The 12,558-nt window shown below is 48.8% G+C and overlaps 1 protein-coding gene across 1 annotated transcript; it reads right to left on the bottom strand.

Annotated features, from left to right (window-relative positions):
- Window positions 1-7,473: 7,473 nt before the first annotated feature.
- On the bottom strand, window positions 7,474-10,633 carry LOC123135992 (ubiquitin-conjugating enzyme E2 7). Its single transcript, XM_044555269.1, has 6 exons — window positions 10,333-10,633; window positions 10,137-10,239; window positions 9,018-9,115; window positions 8,824-8,924; window positions 8,201-8,278; window positions 7,474-7,841 (listed from the first exon to the last, which is right to left on the bottom strand). The coding sequence occupies exons 1-6, from the start codon at window positions 10,382-10,384 to the stop codon at window positions 7,764-7,766; spliced, it is 510 nt and encodes a 169-aa protein (XP_044411204.1). The 5' UTR covers window positions 10,385-10,633; the 3' UTR covers window positions 7,474-7,763.
- Window positions 10,634-12,558: the final 1,925 nt, after the last annotated feature.

The raw sequence follows: 12,558 nt of genomic DNA, 5'->3' as shown, positions 1-12,558 counted from the left end.
CTCAGTGCCACCGAACTATGACTAGGTCTGACCGAGTTCACTAGGTTAGGTTCATAAAGTTGCTTCGGTATCACCGAGTTTGCAAAATCGGTTGATCCGAAATGCTTTCTGTGGAAAACTAAAACTAAGTTTTTGAATCATTCTTTTGCAAAAACCTCTGCATTTTGTGATGCTCATCCACTCTATCTCATCTATATCTATTCACAGGGTCTACAGTCAGTATTTTCAGTATGTCTGATCAAAGTGACAGCCAGAACCAGTCAGAGGAGCAGATTCACATGAGTGAGGGCACTAGTCCCTCTAGCACCTCAGATGAGGGCAGCAGGAGCACCCCAAGCAACTTGCCCAAAGCTGCCACCAGGGCCAGAAAGAAGAAAACCTCAGAATCTGAAGATGAAGACTATGTGGCAGTTGAGGATGAGGCCACTTCCAAGAAGAAAGTGCTCAGAAAGGAATATGGCACAGCTGCAACCACTAAGCCTGGCATGAAGATCAAAGTACCTGCAAAGAGAACTCCCATGTCTAAAGCCAGAGCCTCTACTCAAGTACTAGAGACATCTGATACCAAAGAGGCTGCTGCAGAAGGGAAGAAGAGGAAGGAAAGGGTCAAGAAGACCATGGCCAGAGTTGTTGGACAGCCTTCCATGATGGAAGAGGAGGAGGAAGAAGAGGTTGCTGCACCAGCACCCAAGGCTCAAAGGCTTATGGGTGATGCTATTAGGTCAGGGGCTGCATCATCAAAGCCCAAAGAAGCACCCAAAGCTGCCTCCAAGCCCAATTCTGCACCTAAGGGGAATACCAGAAGCATACTAGCTGCTGAGAAGAACAAGGCCCCAGTGCCTGAAGTTGCTGAAGAAGAAGAAGATGAAGGACAAGTTCTGAGAAAGCTGAAACCTAAGATTCCAGACCACAATGATGCTCATCCTGTGGTTGAGAACATGAAGCTGAGGAAGGATGCATGACTTAGACAGTGGAGATTGTCTGATCCTTATGAAATCAGAAGAAGGACTGCTGTTGACTACAGGTTCCACACTAAGGAACAGCAGGATTTCTATGAGACTGTGCTGCTGGACAAGAAACCAATTGTGTGTGACATGAGGTGGGTGGACTGGAAGTACATGAAGGAGAATGAGGAACACTATCCTGGAGTCTTTGACAGTTTCAGTGCTTGTGGAGTTGCAGACTTTGTTGGACAGAAGTTCACAAAGTGGAATGATGATCTCATAATGCAATTCTACTCCACGGCACACTTCTATCTAGATGGCAGGATAGTATGGATGTCTGAAGGTACAAGGTACCAGTCTGCAATTGAAGAATGGGAAAATCTGATAAATGCACCAAAGGAGAGTGAAGATGACTTGGATGTCTATGCCAAGAATAAGAAGGATCACAATTCTATGGCACACATGTACAAGGATATTCCAGATAAAGCTCTTGAAACTCACAAGTTTGGATCTGTACATTTCCTTCTGTCAGGACTGCCAACCATCAACTGGATCCTCAGGCATACTCTCTTGCCCAAGTCAGGTGATCACAACATGATCAGAGGTCATGCCATCAATCTGCTACACATATTTGATGTGCCTCAAAAGTTCAAGGTCATGAGCCTCATAGTTGAGACTATCAAGAGGACAGCAGCAGACCAGAAGAGAAGCTGTGGGTATGCCCCACAAATACAGGAGCTGATTAACTTCAAGATGGGCACAGGCACATACCAATTGGACAAAGAACACTTTGGTATCTATCCAGATTTTGAGGACAACCAAGTGGTTATGAATGAAGATGAACCATCTTCTGTGCATGCTCAAGCAAAGAAGGAGAAAGCAAGGACAGAGAAGGCTACCAAGATGCCAACAATGGAAGAGGCATCTCAGTACTTTTTGAAGAGCAAACAAGATCAACTAGGCTACTTGATTGCATCCACTCTGAGGATTGAGAAAGGGCTGGCCACCTTAACTCAAAACCAGGAGAGCCTGGAGAGGATCATGGAGCAGAAGTTCTATGACTTGGATGTGAAGGTAATTGAGATCCAGTCTGTTGTTGAGCAGCTTCAGGATGATATGCAGGAGAGGAAGGGCAAGACAACCACAGATGCATTTGCCAGAGTGCCTAGAGCTCAGAGATCAGCTGCAGTGCCAATGACAGACACCAGAGCCACTTCATCTGCACCAGCTACAGCTCCAGTGCAACCAGCTCTAGCACCTACACCTCCAGCTCCATCCACATCAACTGAAGTCTTCGTCCAAGGAGTCATACCTACACCACCACATCAAGATCAAGCCTGAGAGTCGATCTAGCACTATGCATTTTCTATGAACTTTTTGGTAACTTGTTGCCAAAGGGGGAGAAAAATGTATAGATCATAGGCTTCCAGAGAGAGTGTTGCTTTTTGTTCTCTCTTTCTTTGGTGGTTAAACTTTATTTGCTTTTGCTTGCTTGAGATACTACTTTATTGCCTGTGTGATACAATGATGATCATGTGTTTGATCATATGCTACATTTATGCTTGTTGGATGACATTATCCCATTTATCTCTATGTGATCATTCACTTTGCTTGGTGATGAGTGCATGTATTCAATCTTTATTATTTTGAGCGCTCCACCAAGATGTTTGTGACATGGAAGAGTAACCCATGAGCCTAACTCTTTGTGCATTTGCAGTCCAAAGCAAATCTTAAACTATGCACAAATTTAGGGGGAGCTCTTGCTTATCACATACTTCTCAAAGCGACGATGTTTTTCAATCTTATTATTATTTGTCGAAGCTTTGTTCTATATGTTGTCATCAATTACCAAAAAGGGGGAGATTGAAAGTGCAACTATCCCTAGGTGGTTTTGGCAATTCCTAACAACATATAGCTCATTGAGCTAACATCATTCCAAGATGAACATTTTAGGAAAAGCTCAATGAATGGCATGGCATGGATAAGGAAAGTGGATCCCTCAAAATACTAAGGATAAAAGGATTGGCTCAAGCTCAAAAGCTCAAGACTCTACATTCTATATTTTAGTGATCCAAGATCACATTGAGTCTATAGGAAAAGCCAATACTATCAAGGAGGGATGAGATGTTGCTTAATGAGTTTCTTGCTCCACAGTGCTTAGTGATATGCTCCAAAAAACCCTCAACTACTTTCTCATATCCACATATGACCCAAACCAAAAGTCAAACTCGACCCCACCGATTCTTTCTACCCGGAGCCACCGAGTTCAGATGTCATAGCCACTGCCACAAACCCTAGGCAAATCGGTCTTACCGATAGGGATCTCGGTCTCACCGAGATGGGATTGTAATCTCTCTGTTTCCCTTCGTAACGTTTCGGTCTCACCAAGATGAGCGATCGGTCCCACCAAGATTGCAATGTAAACTCTCTGTTTCCTTTTCGTAACATTTCGGTCTCACCGAAATGAGCGAACCGGTCCCACCGAGTTTACCTGACCAACTCTCTAGTTAGCTTATTACCAAAATCGGTCTCACCGAGTTTGTGTAATCGGTCTCATCGAGATTACGTTATGCCCTAAACCTAACCATATTGGTCCTACCGAGTTGCATGTCGGTCCCACCGAAAACCCTAACGGTCACTACGTTTACTAAATCGGTCTAACCGAATTTGTTGATTCGGTCCCACCGAGATTGGTAAATTGTGTGTAACGGTTAGATTTTGTGTGGAGGCTATATATACCCCTCCACCTCCTCTTCATTCATGGAGAGAGCCATCAGAACAAACCTACACTTCTAACTTACCATTTTTGAGAGAGAACCACCTACTTATGTGTTGAGGCCAAGATATTCCATTCCTACCATATGAATCTTGATCTCTAGCCTTCCCCAAGTTGCTTTCCACTCAAATCTTCTTTCCACCAAATCCAAATCCTGTGAGAGAGAGTTGAGTGTTGGGGAGACTATCATTTGAAGCACAAGAGCAAAGAGTTCATCATCAACACACCATTTATTACTTCTTGGAGAGTGGTGTCTCCTAGATTGGCTAGGTGTCACTTGGGAGCCTCCGACAAGATTGTGGAGTTGAACCAAGGAGTTTGTAAGGGCAAGGAGATCGCCTACTTCGTGAAGATCTACCGCTAGTGAGGCAAGTCCTTCGTGGGCGACGGCCATGGTGGGATAGACAAGGTTGCTTCTTCGTGGACCCTTCATGGGTGGAGCCCTCCGTGGACTCGCGCAGCCGTTACCCTTCGTGGGTTGAAGTCTCCATTAACGTGGATGTACGATAGCACCACCTATCGAAACCACGACAAAAACATCCGTGTCTCCAATTGCGTTTGAATTCTCCAAACCCTTCCCTTTACATTCTTGCAAGTTGCATGCTTTACTTTCCGCTGCTCATATACTCTTTGCATGCTTGCTTGAATTGTGTGAAGATTGCTTGACTTGTGCTAAGATAGCTAAAATATGTCAAAGACTAAAATTGGGAAAAGGTTAAGTTTTTAATTGGTCAAGTAGTCTAATCACCCCCCCTCTAGACATTCTTCCGATCCTACATGCATCTCCTTCTTTGAGCAACGTAATACGCGAGCTTTGCCTCTTTCTCGCCCTCTCGAGAACCGCTAGAGCCACAACTTTCCTCTTCAGATCTTTACGGAGAGTCCACTCGCCGCTGCTAAGCGACCTTTGTTCTTGAGCAACATCCAGACAGAGAATGATCTCAAGGGCCATGTGGAGCTGCACTTTGTGGTTAGAGAAAATAGACTTGCTTCATCTCCTAAGCCGCTGATTTGTTTTTTTAAACTTATGAAAGAGCACCTGATAGGGTTCAGAGTGACTCGTTTCCTCATTCCATGCATCCTGTACAACCTTCTTGAAATTAGGCATCTTGGTCCAGAAATTTTCAAATCGAAAGGATTGGGTCTCTTTGGTCCCTCATCACTAGCTAGAAGAAGCGGGCAATGGTCTGAGAGCAAGGACGAGAGAGTAGGGAGTATGTGCGAGCCAAAGTCCACGTCCCAATCCTCATTGCAGAAAAAAGAGTCAAGCTTGCTCAAGGTCAGGTTTTCTTGCTCATTGCTCCACGTGAACTTTCTGTTCTGCAAATGGATCTCTTTCAGTTCACATGAGTTGAGCGCGAAAATTGAACCCCGCTGCCAAAAATCGAGCGTCGTTGCCGTGAATCGACCTCCACCGTTGCCCACCTCCACCTCTTTCGATGTCAATCGACTCCTGTTGTTCTCACGTAGCCTCCTGAGCAGATCCGTCCCATTCTGTCCCATCACCTTGTCACCCACCATGCCTGTTTTCAGACCTTGTTTTTTCTACCTCTTCTAAGAGAGGCACGGGAACCAGGTGAGCGGGAGACCCGCATGTTGGATGATGTTAGAGCAACTCCACCGGGCCGACCAAAACAGACAATGATTTTGTCCGCTTTTTATTTGTTTAGGTTGGCCAGCGGACACAGACGTCCGCTTCCGCGTTTGGATCGTCGCATGTGCCCAACGCTGGCCCGACCTATTTTAACAGTGCTGACAAAAAAAAGTGCATGCATATTTAAAATAAAAACAACTTAATTAAACATTAAAGCCGGTCAGGAAAGCCGGCAAGAGTCCACACGTCCACATTAGCATTAAATAAAAATAAAAATAAACTAAACTACGAGGCCGCGCACTGCCCTAGGTGGCGGCGGCGGCCTCGGGGTCAGTGAGGTCGATGAGCGTCGGCGCAGGGCCGGCCCAGGGGAACGCCGTGTTCCAGGCGGCGGCGATGTCGGCCGCGGGCAACTGTGCCACCGCAAGCGGTGCCGGCGCGGGGGCTGTGCGGCCGCCTGTGCCGCCGCGGCCTGGCGCACCTCTTCCTCGGCCTTGCGCTACTCCTCCTCGAGATCGCGCTCGAGCATCTCGAGGTACTCGCCGTCGCGGCGCTCCTCGGCCAGCCGTTTCTGGCGCCACGCCGCCTCCTGCTCCGCTGTCGCCTCCATCCAGATGGGTCGCGCATGGACCCACTCGCGCACTACTCCCGTCCAGGAGTAGCGCTCGATGGGGGACGGCTCCGGCTCCGCTTTGACGCGGCGGCGGGGACGGGACGGCGGGGCCACCGGCTGTAGGACGCAGTCGCCCGCTGCGGAGAGGGAAATGGCCTGCGCCATGGCCGCCTCGTAGCACGTCTCCTCTTCCTTGCCCGCCTCCGTCCTGTGCGGCTCGTACTCCTCGCTCTCCTGGTAGACCGACGCAAGGGTCGCCTGGTAGGCGTCCTCCGCCGCCTGGTCCTCCTCGCGGACGACGAGCGGGAGCGGCGGCAAGCTGCGGTCGACCTCGCGCACGCCGTGTCCCCTCACCTCCTCGTGCTCGAAGGCGAACCATCTCGCCCAGTTGGTCGAGTCGGTTGCGTAGGCAGGGTCGCGGCGCTGCTCCGGCGTCAGGAGCGCCCACTGGCGCCACACCTCCTCCGCGTGCGCCCTAGCAGACCGCGGCGCCGCCGGCACTGGGATCCTCTCCGGATCCAGGTGTCAGTCGTGCGGCAGGGTGGCATCGGGGTACGGGAGAGAGGCACGCGGTGCTGCCAGTGCCACTCCGCCTAGTGCACTGGCACGTTGACGTGCTGCCTTTGCTCGCGAGTCGGCGCCGGCGGGAGGAACTTCGAGGGAAAGAGATGGCGGGGGCCTTGCTGCTGCTGGCGCCGGAGAAGAGCCCCATCTCCCTGTAGTAGTGGTGGCTAGGGTTTGCCGGCGACAGGGGAGCAGAGCGTGCTAGATGTGGACGGGGAAGCGGATGAGGACGGCCCCGCCGCAGGGTCGGCTTAAAAAGGACGCCCGCCGTCGCTGACGCGGGGGACCGAGGTCATAAATTAAGCTGACCAAGTTGACCGCGGGCAGTTGGACGACCGCCAGGTGGGGACGCGACGGATACCAAGAAGGCGCGCGTGGCGTCCGTTCCGCGTCCGCGCCGACGCATTTGGGGCACAAATTTAGGCCGCAAATGCGTCGGCGCGGACGCGAAGCAAACACGATTTGGGTTTGGTCGGCGCGCTAGACCTCTTTTTTTGTCCGCGCCGACTCAAACGAACAGCGGTAGACAAAATGGGCCGCCCCGTTGAAGTTACTCTTATTAAGAGCTTCGGCGCCACCTCCCGGGCTTGTAGCCCTCGAGTACCCACCCGCGCAGGGAATCAGCAAGCGTGCCCTGCCCGCCCACCCGCGCAGGGAATCAGCAAGCGTCGGAGGAATCCAGGAGTTAGCCACACGATAGCGGTGGATGACCATCTAGGAAATCAGCTGGGATGATGTTAGGGAGGGAAGGACGGGGGTGGCGGCCAGCAAAATTGCATGGCCAGGCGCAAGCCGCGCGGTCGCCACCGTCAAAGGAAGACGGGCCTCCCTGAAGCAGGCATCGCCACAGGACACGAAACTTTACTTGTGAGACAGAACCACCACTAACATCTACACGCTTCCAAAGCAACTAATACAATACACTGAACGAGCTAACATTCAGAATAACCATGTCGCGGGCACATTCTTGGGGAAGGATTCATTCAACAAACAGCCAATTTCTTTGATATGATGTTCACGGCGATGACTACGATTAAGTGGCATCACACGAAAATACTTCTTGACATTGACCAACTCCATGCCACAATACAATCAGAAGTTCATAATAGGCAGCACCCCAAGTGTCTCGGAGAGAAGACCAACACCACCATTCGACCGACGCTGAACGGAAAATAAACAGGGGAGAAGTGCAAGTGCTGGCATCAGGTGCCCCATTTGGTGAAAGCAAGAGAATTGCAGCGCTTGTGGACTCCCCCATATGATCCTCCTTTTTCAGAGCATTTCCTGAGATTTGCGAACAAGGCTCCTCACCTTTTTCTTGAACTCGGCCCTCTTTTCTCTCCAGTCCTTCTGCACGGCAAAATTCATTTCATAACTTCAGAAACCAAAGCGAGTTCAGCAGATGCACAAACTAAATAATGATCCAGAAAACAATAGTATAAAATCTCAGAGATGAAACTAATCAAACAAGATGTTGGCCAATACTACCAGATGCACAACAACATGCTTTGTTCCACAACTTAGCTAAAAAATAAAAGATAAAAAAATCACCAATTAGCAAAACTGAAACAAGCTACTGCAGATCAGATAGATGGTGATTTTCAACATTGCATGGAAGGCACATGAGAATGGAATAATGTTTACACCATTTGATGCATCCAGCACACAAAGAAAGATGATAGCCTATAATAAATGGCGAGGACACTTACAGCCGCTTCAATATTTGCTGGAGACTCATCGTTTGGACTAGAGAGCATCGAAATAATGCTCAAAACTATACTCTCAACCTGCATGTTATGAACACACACGAAATTAGGAAAAGACTAAATGCAAGTTGGTGTTCAAAACACTTCCAAGAATAATTTGACCAAATACCCAATCTGTTTGCCTGTACAATACGATGATTTCAGGATTATTTTGCAAGAGATGTGTTAAAATAATAAAACAATAGCCTTACAATGGTGCTAAAATAAAAATAACCTGATTGAACTCATAAGTTAAAAAAAAATATCCGATGCTGAGACTACTTATCAGCAAAATTCTGTTTTGAAAGGGGCAAAGAGCTGGTCTGCTACTAGGTTTAAACAGTTTGGATGATCAGAACCCTAACAACTGGAAACAGGTCCCACCACTAAGCAAAAAGCAGCCTTGAACCGCTTTTTAAAATAATGCAGATGATAGCCTTGGATATATTTGATTAAAAAGCAGCAGTTCTTCTATATTTCTGGTCTATACAGGTTTTGTACCAGGGTGAAGGGTTAATAGATTTAAGACTTCATATAATTATTATATTTGAAAAAAAATACTTATGGGCGGCTAGAAGAAACCCTACTGTGTGCACTGGTGTCCACCGTTCACTTGCAAGCTCGTAACCATTGGGATCATCACCAGGTGGATGAAGAATAGAAATGCACACACGCCCATCAGGATAGACTGCGAATTCGACACCATAAACATTGTCAGACAACTAGCAAAGAGCTCATAGGCATGATGACATAGAATCAGGTAGAGCTAAAAAGAGCTCACCGTTTGGATGCCACATCTCAGAAGTAAACCTTACTGATGGAGGACTGTTGGGATAATCCTGAGGAAAGGTCATTACTGCATTGAAGTAGCCTCCATCACTGTATACAAAAACACCCTTTTAATTTCAAACACATGAAAACAGAAAAATGTATAAGCTTAAATGTCTATTTCATTGGTAGATATCATTAATCATTAAAGCGATGTCTCTGGATCACTACAGCAAGGCTCTTAAGTATGTTTTATCATCCTTAGGTCCTTACTACGTTTGGTTCGAGGAAAAGTCAGCATCTTTGACACAACTGAAAAGCCAGGACTAGATTTGAGGATAAAATTCGCATCCTTATCTGTTTGCAAACACGTAAGTACAGAATTGTTAGGAATTAGTACATTATTCTTTCCATATGTCCTTTTCAAAACTACATTTTATCAAAACAAGATCACAGAGACTTATGGTTCCAGAATTTAATGCTTGTAAAGAGAGGTTCTGAATTTTATACTTTATATTATATGTCAGTTGCTGTGGTCCTAGTTAAATACTTCATGTCCAAGTGATCTAGCAAAGTCATAACAATTACACGGAATTGTTTTTCATCATCGTTCATACCACCAAATTAATCTGTTTGAAGCAAATTAGTGTTACTCAAGAGGGACACATATTTACAAGCTTCCCCACCCAGAGACTTTGTTGCCCTCCTATGTTTAGTGAGCTTCGCCAACTGACATAGCCTATTTGTTCGTAGACAAAGATGGACAATGCCCGTCTCGACTTACAACTCGTCAGTAACACTGGTATAGCTTATGGGAACCCTGTTTATTCAATTGTAGCAGCATGAAGACATAATGCTGGTTAGGCAAGCACTATGCAATCCCAGAGTGACACCTAAATGCATGGATAATAAGATAAGACATGCTGCAGTACCTAAACATATCATCCACTATGACTAAATTCATCGGTAAGCGCTGCGGATCGGCATCGAAACATGCAATTCCCACACTTCACCCCGTGCAAACCAATCAGAGCTCAACACGCCTATCGCACACTCACGAATCAAGACGATGGATAACATGGGAGTCATCTCTGCAGCAAACAGAATTACAGAGTAAAAGATCGGGGCTCACTATAATGTCTCGGGCGGGCCGATGATGGTGACCTGCCACTCAAACACGTTGCCGTCGTCCACCAGCCCCGCCGAGAACCCGTCCACGGGGTTCTTCGCTAGATCTGCAACAAAGCACGGGACGCCGGGACAGGGATCAGCGCGCGATCGCGACGAATCGGGGGGCGAGGAGGGGGAGAGGGGGGGCGGATCCATACCTCGGAGCTGCTTCTGGAGCAGGAGGCTCGCCTGGCTCGGGGGGGCCGCCATGGGAGGGGAAGCAGAGCTCGATCGGATCGGATCGGCGCTAGGGTTTTTGGCGATTGGGCCTGGCTTCGCCGCCCTCGGCCTTTATTCGTGGACGCGTGCGTGCGCGTTTGGAGGTGGAGGGTGGGAATCCGGGAAGGGGGAGGAGAGAAGGCAGGGGCCGGATGATATATCGCGAAAGCTTCGGCCGCGCGGATACAGTAGTGATCGACAACGACCCGGCTAATTTTAGATACGCTCCGTTATTATTTCGAACTCCTTTTTTAAAACAGCTTTCGAACTCCTTTTTATAGGCCATACTTCGAGTTTTAATGACAATCTTCTTCGGCCGGAAAGGAAAGGACATACGGCATGTACCATCGAGTCCTTGGTTCGGCAGAGCATCTCCAACAGATTGTATACATTTTTTATTTTATTTTTGCGAGGAAGATTATATAAAAATTTAATGACCTATGATGATTTTATGGTAAACTAGCACATATGTCCGTGCGTTACAAACGGAAAAATAAAATTAATGCATATATTTAAAAGTGAGAAACGTATGTGCAAACACAACGTTTCATGCTACAATACGAAAAAATATCTCTAGTTGTCTCGTCCATGAAAACACCCACTGATGCGTGCGACGACCGATGAACCCTAGGGAAAGGGATCGATCGCACGAAGGGAAAAGGGGGGTAGGTGAGGAGAGCAGGAGGGAGGAAGACGAAGGAGATGAGAACAGAGTCGTCTAGTATTCTCTCATTGCATAACCAGTCCAGTGATACACGCTAGGTTAAGTACCCCACTCCAGGCCACACGCGTCCCATTACATCCACGGGCTCCAGCCCACTTGCTTCTGGCCCAATTACTCTCCTCACCTATTACATGTCCACCGATACACTTGTATCAGGTGTGACAGATGCCCCGCCTTGAGCGGCAGCGTCGTCCTTCCATCAAGGTGTCGTAGGATAGCGAAGGCGCATCACGTTGTAGTCCTCCCATGTTGCGGATGCTGGAGAAAGAGATGACCACTGAACGCGCACCTGAACCACCGAGCTGTTGCCTTTCTTGACCATCCGTCGATCCAGGATGGCCACGAGTTGGAGGGGAGCCGCGGTGAGGTCTGCCGCACGAGGCAGCTCGGAGAAGACCGGCGAGTAGTCCGGTGTGAAAGGCTTCAGCTGTGACACATGGAAAACTGGGTGGATGCGACTGTTGTCCGACAGTTGGAGCTTGTATGCCATGGCGCCAATGCGTTGCAGGACAGTGAACGGTCCAAAGAACTTGTAGGCGAGCCTGGGGCAGGGGCGATTAGCCACCGTAGACTGCGCGTCCGCGAACGAGCGCTCCATCCTGTGCTTGTCTGCCTTCTGTTTGACACGATTCCGGGCGCACGTGAGCTGTGCCCAGTGGGCGTCTGTATGCGTGGCCGAATCCAACTCTGAGCTCGTTTCTGCTGGCAATTGTGCGGCGAGCGTCGACAGTCCTCCAAAATTGGGTCCTTCCCATACAGTGCCTGAAAGGGTGAGGTGTTCAGCGAGGAATGATAGGTAGTATTGTACCAGAATTCCGCTGTCGAGAGCACTTGCGCCACTTGGACGGTGTATCATGGACGGCGCATCGCAAGTACATCTCCAGGCACTGGTTCACACGCTCGCTTTGACCGTCGGTTTGTGGGTGGTACGCTGTGGAGTAGCTCAATTTGGTACCAGCAGCATCAAGAATGGCACGCCACATGTTGCTGGTGAAGATGCAGTCCCGGTCGGAGATGATGGAGTGAGGAACGCCGTGGAGCTTGATGATATTGTCCCAAAAGTCACGTGCCACTGTTGCAGCCGTGAAGGTATGGCGGAGAGGCACAAAATGTGTGTACTTGGTGAAGTGGTCGACGACGACCATGATGACCTCGTAGCCCTCAGACGCCGGCAATCCCTCGATGAAGTCCATGGTTAGGTCGTGCCACGGCTCCACGGGCATGGGCAGCGGCTGTAGTAAGCCTGGCGTCTTGATGTGTTCGTGCTTGGCGTGTTGGCACACCTCGCACTGCCGCGCGAACTCATCCACGGCTTGCTTGAGGCCACGCCAGGTGAAGTGTTTCTTGACGCGCTGATATGTGGTTGTCGCGCCCGAGTGCCCCCCCACCACGCTGGCATGGAAGGCGGTGATGAGCTTGGTTTGCAGGGCCGAAATGGCGC

Source organism: Triticum aestivum, chromosome 1B (assembly GCF_018294505.1).
Source record: "Triticum aestivum cultivar Chinese Spring chromosome 1B, IWGSC CS RefSeq v2.1, whole genome shotgun sequence".
In the NCBI taxonomy this organism is placed as follows: Eukaryota; Viridiplantae; Streptophyta; class Magnoliopsida; order Poales; family Poaceae; genus Triticum; species Triticum aestivum.
The sequence above is the reverse complement of the archived record's forward strand: the minus strand, read 5'-3'. Positions and strand labels throughout refer to the sequence as shown.